The 21,480-nt window shown below is 34.0% G+C and overlaps 4 protein-coding genes across 5 annotated transcripts; 2 read left to right on the top strand and 2 right to left on the bottom strand.

The window, feature by feature from the left end:
- Positions 1-643: 643 nt before the first annotated feature.
- Positions 644-1,192, top strand: COX6B (Cytochrome c oxidase subunit 6B). Its single transcript, XM_011503931.1, has 2 exons — positions 644-705; positions 1,002-1,192. Exons 1-2 carry the CDS (start codon positions 644-646, stop codon positions 1,168-1,170), a joined length of 231 nt encoding a protein of 76 aa, XP_011502233.1. The 3' UTR covers positions 1,171-1,192.
- Positions 1,193-1,641: 449 nt separating this feature from the next.
- LOC105365701 (U6 snRNA phosphodiesterase) lies at positions 1,642-3,507 on the top strand. Its single transcript, XM_011503930.1, has 4 exons — positions 1,642-1,748; positions 1,973-2,121; positions 2,258-2,592; positions 2,947-3,507. The coding sequence occupies exons 1-4, from the start codon at positions 1,645-1,647 to the stop codon at positions 3,133-3,135; spliced, it is 777 nt and encodes a 258-aa protein (XP_011502232.1). The 5' UTR covers positions 1,642-1,644; the 3' UTR covers positions 3,136-3,507.
- Positions 3,508-3,571: 64 nt separating this feature from the next.
- LOC105365699 (tonsoku-like protein) lies at positions 3,572-13,184 on the bottom strand. Of its 2 annotated transcripts, none has more exons than XM_011503928.1 (11): positions 13,043-13,184; positions 12,697-12,954; positions 12,433-12,607; positions 11,942-12,354; positions 11,042-11,761; positions 8,382-8,867; positions 7,234-7,577; positions 6,350-6,720; positions 5,764-5,996; positions 4,845-5,434; positions 3,572-3,973 (listed from the first exon to the last, which is right to left on the bottom strand). In XM_011503928.1, exons 1-11 carry the CDS (start codon positions 13,053-13,055, stop codon positions 3,605-3,607), a joined length of 3,972 nt encoding a protein of 1,323 aa, XP_011502230.1. In that variant the 5' UTR covers positions 13,056-13,184; the 3' UTR covers positions 3,572-3,604. The 2 variants fall into 2 exon arrangements, with proteins under 2 accessions (XP_011502230.1, XP_011502231.1); XM_011503929.1 differs by having other exon boundaries at positions 6,350-6,666.
- Positions 13,185-13,551: 367 nt separating this feature from the next.
- On the bottom strand, positions 13,552-14,447 carry LOC105365698 (Replication protein A2). Its single transcript, XM_011503927.1, has 2 exons — positions 14,166-14,447; positions 13,552-14,098 (listed from the first exon to the last, which is right to left on the bottom strand). Exons 1-2 carry the CDS (start codon positions 14,428-14,430, stop codon positions 13,590-13,592), a joined length of 774 nt encoding a protein of 257 aa, XP_011502229.1. The 5' UTR covers positions 14,431-14,447; the 3' UTR covers positions 13,552-13,589.
- Positions 14,448-21,480: the final 7,033 nt, after the last annotated feature.

The following is a 21,480-nucleotide window of genomic DNA, read 5'->3' as shown; positions in this document are numbered from 1 at the left end:
ACATTATTGTTTCATTCCAGTATTAAAGTAATTGTTATAAAAAAAAAAGAAGTGAAACATCCACATAATTAAGAAATTTCATTTTTTTATTTCTTTCATTAAATTAACGCTATGGTATAGATTATCTTATTGCCGTATATATAGAAATTCTTAATTCAATAATATTCGATAATAATATTAAATTACCGAAAATTTTAAAAACATATATTGTAATTAATTTAAGGAGTACATTTATTTTGAAAATGTTTCAATTTAGTGTCATGTAATGTATTATCCAGTTTAATCAAATGGATACTGAAGTTATAAGCAAGTCCAATAAACAGAAAATAAAAAATTATTTAATATGGCACTAAGTAACGCTCTTTATTTGTTATTTAAATTAATAAGTGAAATATAACAGATATTAATTGTATTCAATTTCATCACGATTTGTTATTATAAATTTAATGTATAAAAAAAATTTTTATATTACGCGACAGAGACATATTGATTAGAAGCGAGAGAACACTTGCGAATATTCAATATATTTTTCAATTAACATTATTATACAAAGAATTATAATACAAAAGAAAAATTAATATCGAATAGCAAAGCACCAGAAATGATTCCAGAAAAACAAAAAGCACTGGATGAATATGTCAAAATGAAGGATCAGAACTGTCCCGCACCGTTTGATTCAAGATTTCCCGCCATCAACCAGACAAGGTAAAACACTCATTATCTTAATTTCTCATCATCATATAACGATCTTATTGAAAATTTTACTAAAACATTTCTTTTAAAATAAATTAATAATCAATATTAAATATATAAATTACTTTAATACCGTTAAAAACCAATTGTTTTTCTAATACCATAAAATGCTTTATAAATTATGCCCATTCAATTTTCTAATAATATAAGCATCTTTTATTTATTATTATATTTTTAATCAGTAAAATATTTTAGTTGATAACATCATCTAAAGTCTACATCTAAATTTTTGTCGTCTTTAAAAACAGGTACTGCTATGTAAGTTTCCTAGACTATCATCGATGCGCTAAGAAGCGAGGCGCGGATTACGAAGCCTGCCAATATTATAAATCGTGTTATGAAACATTATGCCCAAATGATTGGATAGAAAAATGGACGAATCAAATAGAGAAAGGCATCTTTGCCGGTTATATATAGAAACTTTAGTCAATCAAAAATTCTAAAACTCTTAGTTATAATTAATAAAAAAAAAAAACAACAACAACTGCAAATCTAGTATGAAATTCAATGTTTTAATTTTTATTTGTATATTATAATTGATGGATAAATAAAACAAATTCAAATATGTTTACTATTTTATTTTTATATATGCGTGTTGTGTTACGTGTGCGCACGAGCGCGCAGATAGCCGTGTATATATATTTGGCTAATTATTTGTATACAATTCTCTCTAATTATGATAAATGAAATTGTAGTTTATTTTACGTTACCTTTAATGTTATTTTAGAAATATAATATATAAATAATGTATATTACTTTTCGTAGAAACTTGTTATTTATTTTATACATAATCAATATATAGATAATACCGTTGATTGGAGGTTACACATGCATTTAGCAATAAAATGATTTTTACTGCTTCAGAGAAAGATATATTTTATAATTATTATTATGACTGGATTAAATTTGATACAGGAATATTTATCAGATACTGATGAAGAGATTGAAAATTCAAATAATGAAAATAAAAAATTGTTTAAAGACAAAAACATAAAGTAAGGAGGTTACCATATACATTTTTGCTTTTTAAAGATTTCTATTAAGCTTGGTAATATATATTCAATCATTATATACCGTTTTTTAACGTAAATATTATAACGCACAGTTGTAAATTCTCAAAATATAAATATACGAAAATTAATCTAAAATTTAAGAAGTACACAAGTCCCTTATTATGTTATATATTGAAAGATATTAATTTTTTTTTCTCATAAAGTAGTATAAAGTTACCATTACCAGAATCTATACTATCATGGAAAGGAGTTACATATAATGAGGAAGTAATAGATGACCCTTTAAAACATGATGGACGAATAAGATCTTTCAAGCACGAGCGTGGAAATTGGGCGACTCTAGTATATATAGATTGTAAACTTCACATAAATTCTCTAACGTTATTTTTAATTATTAATTTTTTTTCATTTTTAAACTTAATTATTTTTACAAATTTAATTTAATTTAATATAATTGACAATTTACAGTTATATATATAAATTTCTTCTAGACCTACCAAGCGATAATATACTGTTTTGGATGAAAAATGTAATAATACATTTTGTTGGCACGAGTAATCTATTTGAAGAATTTCATATGAGTCTTACGCGCACATTGATATTAAAATTTCATTGGATTGATTCTTTTGTTGAGGCTGTGAAAAATATTGCTACCAATTATCAAAATTTTAGTATTGAACTACAAAGTATCAAGATATATTGTAACGAGGATGCAACTAGAACTTTTGTAGGAATCACTGTTCAAAGTACAAATAATATCTTGCAAAATATAATACGTACACTCGATAAACTTATGACAGACTATCAGCTACCCATATATTACAAGGTAAATACAATAAAAGAAAATTAACAGTTATTATTTTATTATTCTTAATAATCAGAGAAATAATAAAATAAGTATATTGTATGCATTTATAAATGATAAAATTAATGAATATTGAAATGAAATTTGATGCTGAAATTGATTATCACAATATATTGCATAAATAAAAAATAAAATAGAATTAAGCAAAACAATATATGTATTTTAATAAAATAACATTTTATTTATTCATATGTATCATTTATAAAAATGATTTGATCATCATATATATTTATATATATGAAATTTATAGAATATATTATTTATGTATAAAGTCGTTCTATATAAAAGATTTATAAATGTAATCGTTTTTATAAGGATGCTTCGTATCACATAAGCTTTCTCTGGTGCCTTGGAGATCAAAGAAAAAAATTAGAAGCTCTACTTCCCTCTTTAATAGCGAATTTCAATGATTTTTTTGTTGATCATCCAGATCAGCGCTATGTACAGATAGATAAATTGAAGTGCAAGATTGGTAATAAATTGTACAATTTTAACTTACAATGAGCCCCAATGAAATTAACCGAAATATAAAATAAATTAAAATAATTTATACAATCAACTGCATTTTTTAAAATCATTTATATACAACGATATTACTTGTTTTACTTAAACTTTAAACTTCGTCGCTAACTTCTTTTATAGTTCTTTATATATCCACTGATATGAAGATAGTAAAAATTTGAATGTACGACTGAAGTAGCAACAAATGGAAGCTTTGTCCTTAAAATATTGATATCTTATTAAAATACTTGAACAATTTTAAATAATTTAATATTTATAAAGTTCATGGGCGCTAATTAAATACACCATAAAAACACCAATATTATAAAATAGAATTAATTTATCTTCTATATATAAATGGAGAATCACATTGATTATAAATTTTTAATAAAAATCTTGTCATACTATTTTGTGAAATAAAGATAGAAAATAATGTGTAATATAATAAATAAATAAATTTAAGAAATAAACTTTATAACGGCTTGAATACAATCAAATTGTGAGGAAGTTTTTTGGAATGCCCTCTACCTCGCCAAAGTATCTCCCAATAATCAATCACATCATGTGTCATATGCACAAGCAAAGTACATATTTGTGGCGTAATGAGTTTTAGATTAGCCTCGGGCGGTGCGTTGATAAGTCTACAGCCACTCAAATCGATGTGTGACATGGTTGGTTTCCTTGCCAAAATGGCACACAATGATGTCCTCGTGACGTTTATGTTGTTGCTAAGATTAATTTTCATCAGATTTGGCGTTTGAGAGAGAATTTTTTCAACGTCGAAATCAGTAGCTAGGCAGGAGCTCAGCTCTAATGATTCCAGAGCGAAGAGAGAAAATTTCTGAAACCCCGGTTCAAAATTATTGTCATGTTTTAAATGTAACTCATAAACAAAAATTTAGTTCTTATTATTGCTAGTTAAATTATTGCTTCTTGATACTTTTCCTATTTATAAATATACATAGTTCAACAGTTAGTTCATTACAAATTGCTTACCAATAACAATAAGCAAGTACTTCTTGCATTTAAGTAAATTTATGTTGATACAGTTACTTATACACAGTCGCAAAAAATCGATACGATTTAATTTATTAATATTTTATTCATGTTACTATTTCCTAGTCTAATAGGAAAAAAACTTTGAAAACTTAAAAAAAATCTATAAAAATCAATCGAGTATAACTTCTAACTATATGTACTTAAACGGCAGTGCTAAATTATTTCAAGCCAGCGCTCACATTTAAGGAAGTAGCCGAATAATATTAAAATATTAAATTGCATTGTAATGATGCGTAATTGTTACAGTGATAAATAATATATTTTCAATTTTCACATAAGAAATGTCAATGTAACCAGATGCATAGTAATCTGCATACATATGAAATTTTGTTTTTAAAGAGACGTTCTGATAAAACAAATGCTCTCTATTTACAATGTCTTGTAAAAGTTTTGTTGACAATAAAAAGCAATAACATCTAAAATAAAAGTATTCATTATTAAAGTGTCGAATAAAAATATAAATTACCACTGTCGTTTCAAACAAGACTTATCGAGCTTTCACAACTGTTTAATTATTTTTTACAAATTTACAAACAAATAAAAATACTTAAAAACATTAGTAGTTACTATTGACATTAATGAAAAGCATAAGAATCTATCTCCAGTGGAAGCAATTTCCATACATGTTATTTAGAAAATCCTCATCGGCTTACCAAGGAATCGGTAAAGAAAATTTTATCAATGACGTTTGCACAATTGCAGTCAAAACTTTGTGTATTTGACAGATTAAGATTGAGCAACTGCCTCTGAAGTAGGTTGACTGCGCCCTCACCACCTATTCGATTCCATGATATGTCAAGGTCGACGAGGGAGGGACTCCCGAGATTAAACTCGAAGCCATCGAGTTCACAGGCGCACAGTCCAAGAGTCTGCAAGCGCTTAAGGGGCTCCAGGAGCTCGTATAGTTTCTTTTGGGAGCCGTGACCAAGCGGATTGTAGCTAAGATCGAGGACCCGAATTTGGGGTGGTAGCCTATCGATCTTCGAGAGGCAGTTGACGTTTATGTCGCAACATTGAAGGTGAAGTTCGCCGAGTCCCGACAACCCCGTCATCACGTAGTTCAACAATTCTCCTTGGCCGACAAGCGTTGTTCTCGATAAGACGAGGGACTGCAGACTATGCTGGTAATGGAGACATTTCGCCAAGGGCTCCAGCTCCTCGGGTACGCTATCGTTCACATTCAGTCGAAACGTTGACGTATTATCGCAGCTCCGCAATGATTTTAACATTGAGTCCGTGATGGCTGAAATTGCGAAGCTTCTTCTTATTGCCGTTTTTCTTAATGACGCTCGGCACCTCGCACGCGTAAACGATTTATCTTTATCTTTATCTTTTACCGTACAATTCGATATCAAGTAAGTAAACAAGTATACCAACAGATAACATAATAAATAGAATTTATTATGTACAAACATATTATGCTATTAAATGTAATTAATCATTAATCAGTATATTGACAAATTTAATTAATTGCTACTTGACTTAATATTCATCTGTGCATTATGAAAAAAGAAAGGAATATTACATTGCCTATTTTGTCTTTTTTTTTCCAAAAAATTCAATAATACTCACAAACTCCTAATGTCTCGCAGACTTTATTATATCTATCGGCAATCGGGGGTAAATCATTCGCCGTAATAATGCCAAACAGCCTTAGTTTATTTCTTCCTCTGGGCACTTCTTCAAGAATAATTTCTGGCGCCAGAGTCACATTATCTTCGGTGTTAAAGCTAATTTTTGGTCTGCAGCCGGTTTTTGCCTCGAATTTATGTCTGATCAGCTCCTCGATGTCGCTCATTGTTTTCCTAAAATCGAAATTATCCTATGAATATATTTGCCGTAAAACACCTTCTTACCAAATGGAAAAACCTTATTTTTATCATTAAGAAAAATTTTTTTTTTTTCAGAAAAAACGTTAAATATGTCATTGTCGCTTTATAATATTAATAAGTAGGTTGTAAGGAATGCGCAAACTTCCAATTTGAATAGATTTTTCAAAATGTCTAATTGCTCGTTGCAATAAAAAGAGGAAAAAATTTGAGGAATGGCATTAGATAAAAAACTAAAAGTACAAGTATACAATACAAGTACTTTAAAATGTTGCCGCGATAACATAAAGAAGAAAGCTATTATTTAGCGAGACAAAAAGCTCTAATACCCCAAGTCGCGCATATGCAGCGTAAGTTCGAAGGTCTCTCCATCCACGATGATTTCGAGGTCGATGGTCTCGCTGATGTGATTCTCTTGGTTGGATTGGGGCACCTGGAGTTCAGGCGACAACGAAGGTGACCTCGAGCGCACGGATTTCGTGAAGCCCTGCTTCAGAAGATTTGTCTGGCGTCGTTTATTCGGCAGTCGCTTCCTCGGCCAGGCCAAAAGCTCGTCGAAGGAATCAAAATTGGACTCGTTGGCATTGCTCTCGCAGCTGTCGTCATTTATCAACCGGAGTGATGTTTGTTGCTGCTCGTTCGTAACCTGGGCAAAACATTGTTCCTTTCCTTCTTTTTCTGATTTTCTCGATGCGGCAGACTAAAAAAATTCTATCTTCAATTTCATTAATAATTATGATTGCTATTAAAAGCTTATTTATTTTATCATTCAGTTTCTAATCACTCGAGCCTCTTCAACGTTGCCAAGCATTTGAAAGAATAAAAGATATTGAAATAACAAAAAAAGTAAAGTAAAAAATAAGTAATTACATTTTTTTTCATGATATTTAATAAATATCGTCCATAAAATAGTTAAGTTTAAATGAATGCCACGGGCGATGGTTAAGCATGTCTTCCTAATTTTTGCAATGTCAATGTAAATTTCACCGCTTATGATATAAATAGCTTTTATGATAAATCAATACTTAGTCCCATTGACCGAGAGATGAAAAATTAATGTACAATATTAAGAATATTTCTCAATAATTATTTGTTTAATTTCGTATGGAAAATTTATGCTGCACTGTACAGCAAAGGAGTTGTAAAGTGAGACGGCGCAATCGAGTTGAATATAAGGAAGACAAAATGACAATAAAATAAAGAATAAACAAACCGAGCTCGTAGTAATCTTCTGCCGCTTGATGCACTTATCGACGTCTCTCTCGATTTCGCGGTCCGAGTCGTTGTTAGATTTCCTTTTAGCTGTAGAAGTAAGTGCGGGCAGGCAGTCAGGTTGCAACTGTCGATCACGGCGCTTGGCCGGTAACAAGTCTTCCTCAAGCCAATCATCGATGAGCACCTCCTCGCTGTCGATGAGCGGTGCTGTGATCCTAGGGGCCGGTGCTTGTTTCGATAGTAGTTTAAGCCGTCCCGGGTGCTGCATACTCGCAATCGTCCGCTTATAATCCTCACCCACCGAGATATTTTCCGTCAAGCTCGACCACGTGTCCAGCGTATCTGCCAAGCTTTCTTATAAGTAAATCTGTTTAAATAAGTCGTCCGCCGCTGCGGACAATCCGCACTTTTATATTATTATTAAGTTATTAATAACTATACTCTTGTATAGTTGTTTTACGCCGTTATTATGTTTATATTAAAATTTTTTTCGATAAGGTAAAATCGTCGAACTCGGTGAGATTTTTTTTTTTTTTTTATATACTGCCAACGTAATTGTAATGTAGAAAATCATGCGATAAGTTATCCTAAACACTTGAATAATGCTCAAATTGTAAGTATTAGATTAAAATATTTTCATGTATTTTCTTTTTTTCGTATATTACCCGTTACAGCTAACTAACAAATATTTGTTATATATTTTCATTTTTATCCAGAAAGCACGATCATTTGGCTTTTATAAAGTTCTTGAATAAAATATTTATTAAAGAAGCTTTACTGCATACTTTACTTATCATTCTCAATTCCAAAGTAAGATCTTAAGTGTAAAAGTGATCACAAAGCCGTTATATTAATATTCATCGTTAATCTCTCGAATTTGCTAATCAGAATAATCGAAAATCTACCTTATTTTATATATCTCAAAATTTCTCCATCACTACATATACTGAATACATAATATCTGATAGAGATGCGTGATACGCACGAGTCTAGTTGTAATTGAACGTAACTAAAAATTTAACAGAATTCGTGGAATCAATTAAGCACACTATTTCACTCAGGCAAATATATTTCGAGTAAGTCTGTATGGATTTGCAACCACGGCAAAAATTAATGAAGTTGAACGAATGAAAACGGACTACTCACTGGGCTTGCGCTCAACGACGATCGTCTCGTCCTCCTCGTCGACCAAGGCGTTCCATCCCTTTGATGTCCTTTCCCGATTTGACTTTCTCCTGGACTTGACGGTGACGAGGTCGGCAAGTCGGCGCTTCGCGTACACGTACTCCTTTAACTCGCTCGAAGTGAGCTCCCCAACGCGATCCCGCCACTGTTCCAAACAGTCGAGGGCGCTCTCACCGCTGCTCGTAAGGAGGTTCGGATTGGCCCCATTGTCCAGGAGCAGCTGGACGACGGCCGTGTGACCGTTCGCTGCCGCGTCATGAAGCGCCGTAACCCCATCGCAATTCGTGCCCCCGGGGTCGTTCACATTTGCGCCTGCGTGCACCAGCTGTCGCACGATGTCCACGTAACCGTGGTTCGATGCCTCGTGCAAAGGCGTCCAGCCACAGTGATCGCGTACATCTGTCGGGTGTTGCTCCTCTAATAGCTTCTCCACCGTTGCTATGTTACCTGTCGGCATGAATTTACTTTTCTTTTCAAAACGAATATTTTCCTTGTATTTTCTTACGTTATTTGTGTATTTATGCTAAATATTTACTCAAACATGGCGGGCCTAATTAACAGTCGTAATATCAATAATAAAATGTAATTTAATTTTATTCAATTAGACAAAAAGAAAAAGTGAGTGAATGAGGATGGAGAAGAAACATATAGTCCCTACTTGTTGAAGTAAACAAACAAAATATAATATATAATCTTGATATTTACAAGATGAATAAAAAATCGTAAATTTTCTCTTCGATGTTTTCGAAAAATTGGTAATGGGACAAGGTAATAATATTATGGCGTAGACGAGTAATACACAGACAGAACAGGATTAACAAATGACACGCTCATTGGGAATGCCATGGCGCTACTACGATCGAAAAAAAGCAGTCGACTGACATGTATTGACAAAGATTATTTCCGTTTGAAAAGTAAAATTAAATAACAAAATTATTAATGGGGTCGGCGATTACAAGGGGCGCAGGAGAAAGACTCGTAGGCGCACATTGAATTGCGCCGCCGTAACTGTACGTAGAAATGTCAGTGTCGGCTCATTACGCGCCTTAGCGTAAGAGTAAATAGATTAAGAACGACATTAGGACTTATATAACTTATCTTTAATCAAAGGGCCGCTAAGGAAGAGATCCTGAGAGCAGCCCACGATAATTACCTAACCATCTCTATCTATAATGGATGAGTATTTAGTGCGAGAGAGGCATGATTTACGGTGGTAGGATCGTCTAATTGCGCTACCTGACATTCCTAAAACCGTACGCAGGTGCTTCTCGAAAGCGTATGAGAAGCCAGACAAATATCTGTAATCTTTAATTAAAGTAAGGTCTGCCCTTTATTATCTTCTCCAACATTTAAAAGTATGCTGCCGAGTTCTTCTGAGTGTCCAAAGATATTCGAACGCTTACCGGTCGCGTGAATCGTTTCGTCATTTACCAAAAGCGATTAATTAAGCAGAATAGAAACCTTTAAATAGAAACTTTTAAATGCTTTAAATTTGTGAGAATTAATAAAACTTCATATTGATTAGTGGATAATAGAACGAACAATTCACTACTTATAAATTATACCAGATCGGTAACAATGGTTTATAAAAACTTAAGAACGTTAAAAATTAAAATCGAAAGAGCCTGTACATTTCTTATGAATTATGTAGACGACTAATGGTTGTCAATGAGCATTGAGCATAATATTAAAAAACTGTATTTAATGACTAATTTAATTGATGTTTGAATATTTACGTATGTACCGGTAGCTCTTCGCAATTTGTAAAATCATTTTTACTCGAGAACGCTGTAATTAAATATTTTATTATTTCATTATTTTCATGTGTTATAAAATTAACTATGAAATTTTAGAGCAATAAATTTAACGTAATAGAGGATTTAACTAAAACGCTCGTTGATACAGAGAGAGAGAGAGAGAGAGAGAGAGAGAGAGAGAGAGAATTGAATATACGAGGTTCGACTACATTTGACAAAAAAATTTTATTTCAATCAATGAATGACATTAGTCATTACAGTTCTCGATACTTTCATCGCATCCATACATAAAATGTTAGATGGATATTAAGTGAATTCCTATGAAATGCGATAAGCTTCTCTAAATACCATCTCGGGAAAATAGGAAGAGACAGACCATTGAAAAGAAGACGTGGAGCTGACAGTCTGTATTGGGCCTTTGTAACGAGTAACCGAATACTTTTCAAAAAATATATTTCACTTCAGGGAATTAACGCTTGCTGCACTTTAACCAACAGTATATTTTATTTCTGATGATTCTTACATTATTGATCTAAAAATAGCGTAAAGTAGTTAAATCTTGTAAGACGAATGGTTTTGAATTTTTAAACCCACACATAAATAACATAAATTCACGGCATTGTTTAATGTTTTAGTGCAAGATAAATAATAAGCACATTTTAATTGTAAAATAATTTGCCATTTCAAATCTGAAATTTTACTTGCTTAGCAATTGGAAAATACTGTATTAATTAAACAAATGTATTACTATTCGATTAACGAGTCAATATTTGACAAAAAGATAGACAAAAAGATAAAAGAAAGAAAGTGAAAAGTTCTTGTTACATTGTAACGATTTATTTAAAGTAAAACAATATTATTTACCTTTTATGCAAGCCACATGTAATAAAGACTCGCCCTTTTCATTCTTCTTCATAATGTATCTCGTTCGACGCGTTGTACTCTTGCTAACTATGTGTTTCTGCTCATCGCTCAGATTTTCATCCAAATCTGACAGATCGTCCAAACAAATATCAGCACCGATATCGGGACTCTCATTCTCCTCGGAATGCGCACAATCAGATTGTGAGCTCGACAAGTCTCCTCCAAGTCTTTCGTTCAGCGACACGATTAATTTTACATCAACGTTGTCGCTCTTTTCCAAATACTCTATGTAATCCTTAATAGCCGATTTTTCCAAATTTCGATCTTCGCAGTCCTTTGCTGAAATTACGGCACGATTGTACATCTCGCGAATTTCATTTTCCGGTGCATTGGCATCGACGAGCAAATCAGCAAGATATAAGGCACAGTTACAGGTATCCTTTCCGTTGCTGCACGATTCCAATTCTCTCCGAGCATATGAGATGGCTTCCTGAAATTTTCCAGCGTCTCGTAGTGTCTGGGCTAAACTTGTCAAAGCAGCACCAATCTGGCCGCTCTTTGTCTTCTCAGCACAAGTTAACATATTTCGATAGTAATACACTGCTTTGTCTAACGAGCGGACGGCTATGGCCGCATCTCCCATTGTTTCATAAAGTTTCTCTTTTATTGATAGATCATCTTCTATTAGCAATTTGTCTTCGCTTCGACACAAAACAACAGCTGAAAATTTAAATGATAGCTTTCAATGCATCGTTTAATTAATGCTATCGACAGTAATAACATTCTTCTAAATTTTTTTGTCACATTGCATTATTATATTATATAAATTTTTTACAGAAAATACGTCGATACTACATAATCCGAATAATAATTGATAAAATTTCGTTTTAAAATACTTACCTATTCTTAACAACTTTGTGACTTGCTGTCTTATAGGCTCTAATAGATGCTTCGATTTATATAAATGGTATAAAATTTTTTGCGCCTCCATCCACTCTCCTAATTTTAAAAGTAATTCAGCTTTTAACAACTGCGCATCTGCCTTTAAATAAATATCATCCACCTCAGCAGCATCGTTCATATGTTTAATTGCCAGTTCGCAGTTTCCCAGCCGCTCATTAAGACCAGCAAGTGCTATGTTTGTTCTATGCAAATCTTCATATAAGTTATGTTTTCTGCATAATAGCGCCGCTTGCTTAATTAGACTCAGAGCTTCCTCCGTATCCTTTTGCTGCTCCAAAACCAGTCCCAGATTTAGTAGTAATCGTGCTCTCATCGTCAATAGCTCACTAATATCTATTTTATTTTCTAATCTATGAGCAAATTTTATGTATTTAACTTTTTATAATAATAATTCTACGTTTCTGTTTTTTAATAAGCATCACACTTACTTATCACAGAGTCTAATACTCTTTGAAAAGGCTCTTTTAGCATTTTTCAGTACTTCTGCCTTTTTATCACTATCTGATTCTTTTATAAGACTTTCAGCGACAAGTAAATGTGTTCTTCCTAACGTGGCATAGGCTCGCTGCTCCTCGATTTGATCTTTCAACTCTTTTGCAATTTCTATTAAAAAGAAAGAATGATTCTTTTAAAAATGTCATATTACATTATTGTTAATAAATCTCAGTCGTAAATACGTGGCCTAATTATACCTAAATGCAGATTTTGATGACTGAGAGCCTCATTAAAATTTTCAATTTCCGCATAAACTTCCCCAATCATTCGGTGAGCTATTGCACAATTTAATCTATCGGATATGGATTCACAAGCATGAAGTTGGCCTTTGTAAGCTTCAAGGGCATCTTGATAACACTTTTTATCATAAAATAAATCACCAAGTTTCTTCTGAACATCGGATAGTATCTGTACATTTCCATCCCGTTGTGCTTTATTTCGTTTTTTCAGTAAACCTTCTCGTGAAAATACAATTACGAAAAAGTAAAATAACCAAAGTAATTGGTGTTGTAATGTTACTGTAATTTTAATCGAAATACTCACCCTCTTCGTCCATTATTTACTTAATAAGTAAACATCTACATTTGCTTACAACAATTAAAATTATTATTTACATATACACATATATGTTTAATTTTTCATTAGAGCCATAGCTCCCGCCAGAAAACCAGCATAACCTTGCTGCTAATGCCTACAAAGAAAGGTGTTTGCATGTCACGTGCGTATGCAAAAATAATTCATGAAACCAAAATGATATTAAAGCGTTTAGACGCATTCGAATATGGTAAAGACTTCTTTTTAAATTAAAAATTTAACATTTTTTAAAAGTCTAGTATTAATTATATTTCAGAACTTACTTTATTAATTAGTTGAATAAGTATTTAGGGACAAATTGATGGTTTACTTTATTTTAAAATAGTTGAATGGATATAATTTAATAAAATATGTATACTTAATATTTTGTATAATTTCAATTACACAAAACTATACACTAATAATTTTAATTTTAAGACATTTTTTATTTACAAAATAAAATATAATTAAAGTATCTACAAATAATTAAATTAACATAATAAAATTTTGATCGTATTTATATGGCTTTGTAAAAATCATCAGTCTTGGTGGTGTAAACATGACCTTCGGCAGCGAGAAATTCTAGAATTTGATCCACTCTGGAAGCTACATGTGGTGCAACGCGAGATTTAATGGCACTTCGTTCTGCTCCATATTCCGAATCACTATCTTGAATAATATCTAAAATCATCTGTTGCTCGTCGTTCAAACCACTTATATTTCCATTACTTGCTCCACGTTGACACTGATTAGCATTATTATGAGATGAACCATCTAACATTGAAAAGTCACTCGATGCAGTTTCATTCACCATTTTTTCACCTTCTAAACACACTGCAGTCACCTCCATCAAGTGAGTGAGTAATTCATTCAGATGTTCCATAGGCTGAATATTACAAATGAGAACATAATTTTCATCGTCTTGGTTTCGAATTAATCCAAAAATTCTCGCATAAGAATTAACTTTGACCGGTGATTCATAATCAATATCATCACCTTCCAACCATTTAATACCTTTTATAGAACCTACACAGAAGAATGAAAATTGAAAATTTTATAAATGACCAGAGTATAGATATAAACAAGTGCATACCCGATTCATCTTCAAAATCGAAGGTAATTTTAGTACTATAGGGTTCGACGTGACGAACAACAGCGACAAATGTGACGACCCGTGTAGCTGTTCCCCAAATTGTCAATTGTTCTCCGTATCTAAGCATCTGAGCAATCATCACAGGAATGCAATGATTAGCTCTGTTAAATCCTGGTTTAGTTTCCCCTTGAGTAGCCGATTCATTAGTCGTTGTGTCCATAAATCCGCCCTCATTTTGCATTGAATTGTTAAAATTGTTCCACATGATTTCGTATTCTTTTTTAAAATCGTAACACAATCTTTAAATTTCAATAATTTAATAATGTATTTTATTGCGGTAATTGTTGTTAACTCCTGGACACAATTGGATTCATCGATAATCTGTATTCTTACACGCCAAAATCACAAATTTTATAACCAAATACATACAATGCAAAGGCAAACGGTGGGAAATATGTTGGTCTTACGCCATCTGATGGAAAGGAAACCAACAACTTTAAAAACCTACCAAAAGAACAATCTATTATTTATAATTAATTTGAAAATACTATTAATTATACTTTATTAATATGAGAATAACTAATTTTTCATGCTAAATATATGTAAATACATACAATTTAATCGTGTTCAATATAAATTATATTGATAATTAGTAAAAACATTAATTAAAAGTAGTAATGAGGATTATAAATAATTTCTTAAATGAAACTACTAGTATTGTTTATATTTTATGATTTAATGTATATTGCAACTTTTAATGTAACTTTTGTGTAATTGTAACTTTTTAATGTAACTGTGTAACGTTTCACGTATTTGTACTTAATAATAAATAATTAAATATATAATAATAAAACAATGGTCAATAGTAGAGTATAAAGAGGTATTATTAATTCATCTTTTTAACATAATTATATGTACTATTATATATACAACAGTTGCAATGAACAATTGGTCGATAAAACAGGTACAGTCGATAAACATCTACTATGTTCGACGACCAGTAAAAAAGCCCCTTGCCAACATAAATTTGGATCGCTATAGTTTTAACAGGTACATTTCCGTACGGTTAACGCCACTAAATACGTGCTTTTTCTCTTGCTTGCACTTTAATTAATGCGCCAATCGTAGCACATATGCACACCTATGCAAAAATCGGCAACTGGTCTGTGATAGATAGCGATGATACACGAACATATACACAGGCAGATCGTCATTCGATTTTCTCGGAATAATAGTCAACTCGGCTCTCGATCCCGTGACGTCATCAATGACGAACCCTGTACTCTCAAATTGAGCCAAATGAGCCCAGGCATTCATTCCTCTAACCTCGAACTCGTAACTGCAAAACAGAACAAGTCAAAGAACCTCTTTTTTTTTCTTTTTTTTTTTTTTTAAAAGCATCTAGGTGATTGGACGATCGAGCCCCCTCGAAGAAGATTCAATAGTGATCGCAAACCGTGGGGGGTGGTCTAGTGTGTTGGCAGCACTGATTATTGATCGCGGACGCTCACGTACTACATACCCACTCTCTACCAAGAAAAGAGCGCAGCGCGGCGCTGACAGCGCGAGTGGCTCTTGGGAGAACATACGCGAAGAGGACTCGAGAGGGAGAGTTCAGCGTTTCTTCGAAAATAGTAGTAACCAGTGCAGTGTCCAGTGACTGTCTCTCGCGAACGTTCCACCATCGTGGTTGGTTTAACCTCGTACTGTGTAGCTAGGAAAGTAGGAGAGCCTCCGCCGAGGACGCGACGTCAGTGCAAACGTAAGGAGTTTCGATAGAAATTACGGGAGGTTCATCGCAGTACATGTTATTCGGGCAAACGACAGCAGTCCGTGTGCGTGTATTTTTTTGGTCGCACACCGAGAGGAAAAGAGAAAGACGAGTGTACGCATATATGCGAGGGCTCCCATAGGACGCCATAGTGTCATCTTCGTCTCTTTTACTCTGCCTGCTGCTACTGCTCCTATCGCTGCTGCTGTTACTGCTGCTGCTGCTGCCACCGCCGCCGCCGCCGCTGTCGCCACTACTACCACCACCACCGTCATCGCCACCGTCACCGCAGCCACCGCAGTCACTGCTATTGCTGTACTGCTATTGTTGCTACTACTACTCCTGTTGTTGCTTACACTACTACTACCACCGCAATCACCACTAGTATTACTGCCAGTACTACCACTAGTTCCACTACTGCCACTATTGCTACTGCTATTACTGCTACGACTACGGCTACGGCTACGGCTACGACTACGACTACTACTGGCTGCTGATCACAGGAGAGAAAGAAGAGAAGGAAAACAGTCTCTTTCTTTACATGGTGCGCAACAGTCACTGCCGTCAGTCGTAACGCCCGATCTCATCATCACCACGGCATTATCCATTGTGTGCGCGTGTGTGCCACTTTTCACAATATTTTTGCTTAACGTTTGAGGTTAAATCGCCTTTTCCGTATACAGCTACTGCTGCTGCTCTACCACTACTTCTACACAATATAATTACCAGACTATAACTACTACTGCTGCTGTTGTTACCGCGGCTGCTGCTGCTGTTGCTGCTGCTGCTGCTGCTGCTACTGCTGTTACTGCTCATGTTTGCCTGTGTACACGCATCCACGTACAGGACAGCTTTGTTTTATGTGTGCGCGCATGCACTCACAGCCTAGTCGTGTACATTCGATCTGGGGGTCTCATTATTAGTTTCGCCGTGCACCGTGTCGTTGAGAAAAAAGAGGTAAGAAAGAGAGGGGGAAGACAGAGAGAAAGAGATGCGAAGTTAACGCGAGTGCGCCCAAGCGAGAGAACGAGTAAACACGAAGAAAGACATAAGCGGTACGCGCTACGGATATAATATACACGTTGTTTTTCCTACTAAAGTCGCGAGTGAGCCGACTGACGGACCGTAAGCTGAGTCGAGAAATCAAAGGAGACGAAGCGAGTGAGAAGGAAGAAAGGAAGAAAAAGAAAAGGAAGCAGCAAAAGTAAGACGCGTGCAGGCGCCTCTTTCCACGAGAGAGTTGTTCGCGTATATATCTCGCACGGACGGAAGGGGAGCGAAGAGAGAGAGAGAGAGAGAGAGAGAGAGAGAAAGAGAGAGAGAGCAAGCGGGCGTGAGTGAAGCGAAAAATATGCGACGAGGGACGACGTGCCAGAGGCACCTGCTATTCAGGGTGAGTGAGTCTTGTATTCTTCTTTGCGCCTATTCCAACCATTTTCCCGGACTGTTCGCTCCGAAAACTTGAAATCCCACATTCTCCTTCTCATCCATGAATCCATAACCCCAGCTTTTTCTTTTACGTTTCTTAAATCCCAAACGTCGAGGATATGTACGCGTAACGCATCCGGTGCATCGCGAAGAAAAAAGATTTTTTTAGAGATGCGGCCCTTGCCGTAAGCTCCGACATCTGTTTATTGTAGAGATCGTGAGAACGATGAGATAAAAGTAAAACAGTCTGCGCAGATTAACCTAAAAGTTGTAAACAAGAACGATATAAGAGAGGTACGTCATTCGAAAATACAGGGCGTAGATAGCCTGGTGCACCGAGTTAGTTCTTCTTACGTGCCGGCCGCTGCTGCCCGACGATAAACAAGCGTCGGCTATTTTATGCCTTCCTCCCCTCACTCTAGGTTCCATCTTCTCGTCGTCTTCCCCTTCTCCTTCTCATCCTCCTCCCCCTCCGCCCGCACAATTTTTTTCCAACCCTGGAATGCTGTGGTAAAGTTGGCGCGCATTTTCTTGTCCATTTTCGATCATTTAGCTCTTGCTTTCGTTATTTATTAGTATGTCACGATGAATTATTAAAGCACTTTACTCTCTACGTTGATTGCAACGACTTTTTTTTTTTAATAGCAAATTAATTCTTATTGCCTATTTATTTATATTGCCTTTACGTTTTTTGTTATTACGCTCCTTATAGACAATTTGAACATCGACAGATAAAATTAACAATTCCGGTCTTAATATCTTGCACCGCAAACATTAGCCCCAACAATAATACGATTGCAAATCATTCATAACAAATTAAGGAGCATACGCGTGTAAATCTCCGGAGTATAAATGAATTAGTAATATTTCTTGCATTGACTGTTCTCAAAACTTGTTTACACCACCACCACCATAATTCTTCAACTATATTGTTTAATAAAATCAGTATGTACTCCAATTCTTTTTTTCATCATCATCATCATCATCATCATGTTCATCTTCATCTTATTTTTTTCTTTTCTTTTTTTCTTTTCTTTTTTTCTTTTCTTTTTTTCTCCCTCTCAACGATAAAAAGCACGATTTTTAGAATTAGTCTCGATTGAAGTCGATATGCCCCGAACCTTAGAAACTGTACATAATCACGAACATTTTCAATCGACAATAATCTCAGCTCCTTTATTTCAAAATATTAATAGCACCTGTTTCGAAAATTCCTAGCAAGTCCCAGAAATCACTAACGATTAAATATCCTCGATGCACATACGCCAAGGCTCTCTCGATATTATACTAACAAACAAAAACGCATCGTTAGTTAAAGCAGCATTATTAGCTCGACTGAGAATCTGCTTTGAACACTGAAATTTCCACGAACCTACCGCTATTAAATATGTATGATTAATCGACAGAAAGACGTGAAAAAGGTATGGGAAATAAAGAAGAAAATGGAAAAGCGGGCGAATTCTCCATGAGGTGGTCGTTAGGGCGGGGGAGGGAGATTGGTGCGCGACAAGAAGTATCGAGGAGGGGAGAGTAGAGCGCCGCGGTGTTGTTGACCCTTTGTAATCATAGAAGCGAGATAAACGCGTTACCATTGGTGCTCGCGCTCGTGTGCGCGTGTTATTACTCCCTGCAAGCGAATGTTTATCGCTTGAAAAATCATTCCTCTCCTCTCGCGAGTCTCGCGCGCGATGCCTCTATTCCAAATCATATTAGATTGTGCCACGAAATTTTCTCGACATAACAGCGCCACACGCATGCCTGCCTCTCTGACCAATAAACGCTGTGTGCGCCAAAAACTAACGGCTACCACTAGCGAACGATATTCACCTCGAATTACCTCGGATCTCTGCGCACGCAGCGCTTCAAAGTGTATATATTCGACGTGAATTGATGATGCACTCGTTGTGATTTGAAGAAGATTTCGAGAACGATGCCGTTGAGCCCCTGAGTTAGAGTCAGGGAGCAAAGAAATTTTAGTGACACCTATAAGAATGGATCCTTGAGCGTTTCTACTTAGAGCTGCGACTAGTAAGCAAGGGGGAGAATAAGCGGCTATCATCTACCTTAATTAAAATCCTCTGCCGCGAAGACGATTGACGCGCAACCGATTACATAACACGCCGAATTAAAATCGCTCGAATTCCCCAGCAAATGTATCCACGGCCGTTTTTACCCTCAGCCTGCACGCATGGTCATTTTTTTTTATGAACGGCTTATAATGTTTCCGTTTGCCAAACATTAGGCGAGTGGGTGGTGGTGCTTCGCTCGCAAAGAAATTTCGTCCTTCCGCACTTCTGCCGCAAATCAACCGAAATCGCGACGAATTGCGCAATCGTGTGTTTACGTAATACTCAGGTCTAGATAAAAAAACAAATCTTTGTCGTATTTTTTTTTGGTTTTTGTGTTTATGCACATTTTTTTTTTACATTTTTTAAATAAAATTCAATCTATATATTCAATACACATTATCGCTCGTTGTACTGTACGCTATCACGAATGTTATGTTAGTCTAGATAAAAATTTCAACTAAATTACATTCTAAAGACAATATATTAATTACAAATGAGAATTCATATGTATAGTATCCCTTATTGAGGTTGCTTCTTTATTTATTTCAATAACAGTTTCTTTTGCATTTCGCACAATGATTTTATGAATTTACCGATAATAATTTGTATACGATTTCAATTAACAGAATTCTCATACTTGATAATCAAAATATTCTATTTAGGGTTTCATTTTAATATTGTGTAGGTCTAAAGCGTAAAATATGTTTTAATTGGAAAATTATTGCCTAATGTTGAAAGGTAGATAAATAATTTGTAAAAGTAATTTTAGATTACATTTCAATAAACATTTCAAATATTCAGATTCCGCCCCTAGGATACTTGAACATTTCATTGATGAAGAAGCAAAACAAATTTTACAATTTAATTAATAATGCAATAAAATATAATTGATGAATTTATTACAAATATATATATATATATATATATACTTGGAACTTTACCGTTGCGCGGATCCCTCAATAAGGATACATTGAACGCATTATGTAATAGTGTGGTATTGCTAATTCAATATACTTGAAATTTATTTATCCTACATTTAATATTTTGAATATATGTTTCATAATATTTTGTAGGCGGAGAAATATTGATACAAATCACAGTTAAATCGTATTAAGCTAGATATCGTAAACTCATAATATAATTTCTGGTATTTCAAGTATTTATTTGAAATGTTAATTGAATAAAAAAGAATGGTTTAAAATTATATTAAGAATTTTATTTTCTATACGGCCCATATGTAATTCCTTTAATATGCAAATTAAGTGGGAACTAATTATGCAACGATTTACCATTTTTTTTTTTTATAAATAGACAATAATAGATAATAATGGATAACATATTGACTCAAATCCAATATCCAAGTTCTTACCAATAATAACAATATACGAACTAAAAGCAATAACATTAATTAATTATATTAGAATTCTAAATGCCTGCGGTTTTCTAAATTCCTTCATTTTATAGTCGAGTTACGTTGATACTATTGGCAATTATAAATTAATAATTCTTTACTTGAATAAATTTATTGCGGTGATCGATCATCATTTATAATTCATTTGTTTCCTTTAGTTATATAAATATGTATTTATAATAGAATATATTTCACTGACAATTATTAATTAGTATTTACCTGCATTATATAGTATATAAAGTATACATGTACAATAGCAGATTATAAATGCAAATGATTTACTTAATTTTATTATGAATTTAGTTACTTGGAGATTCATACGTATCAATATTTTACTAAATATTTAGAAAATAATATTAAAGTGTTAATTATAGGTGTTTCAAATAAGCTCGTCTATATTGAAACACCAGTAGAAGCATGAATATATTTTAATATTAATACAGGATAAATGCAATTCGTATAAAGTACAACTACCTTATTTTTCTTCAATTATTATTTTACCACTTATATTTAGAGCAATGCGTTTCTAGATTCAAAACGAAAAATTAAACTTTGGAGCATGTTTCTATAAGGAAAAACTCAACGCTCGTATTGACGTTAAAAAGAAAAGGTAGTCAGCCCTTTTCCTTAGATTGG

The sequence above is a fragment of the Ceratosolen solmsi genome, unplaced genomic scaffold (assembly GCF_000503995.2).
Source record: "Ceratosolen solmsi marchali unplaced genomic scaffold, CerSol_1.0 scaffold53, whole genome shotgun sequence".
Taxonomy (NCBI): Eukaryota; Metazoa; Arthropoda; class Insecta; order Hymenoptera; family Agaonidae; genus Ceratosolen; species Ceratosolen solmsi.
The sequence above is the reverse complement of the archived record's forward strand: the minus strand, read 5'-3'. Positions and strand labels throughout refer to the sequence as shown.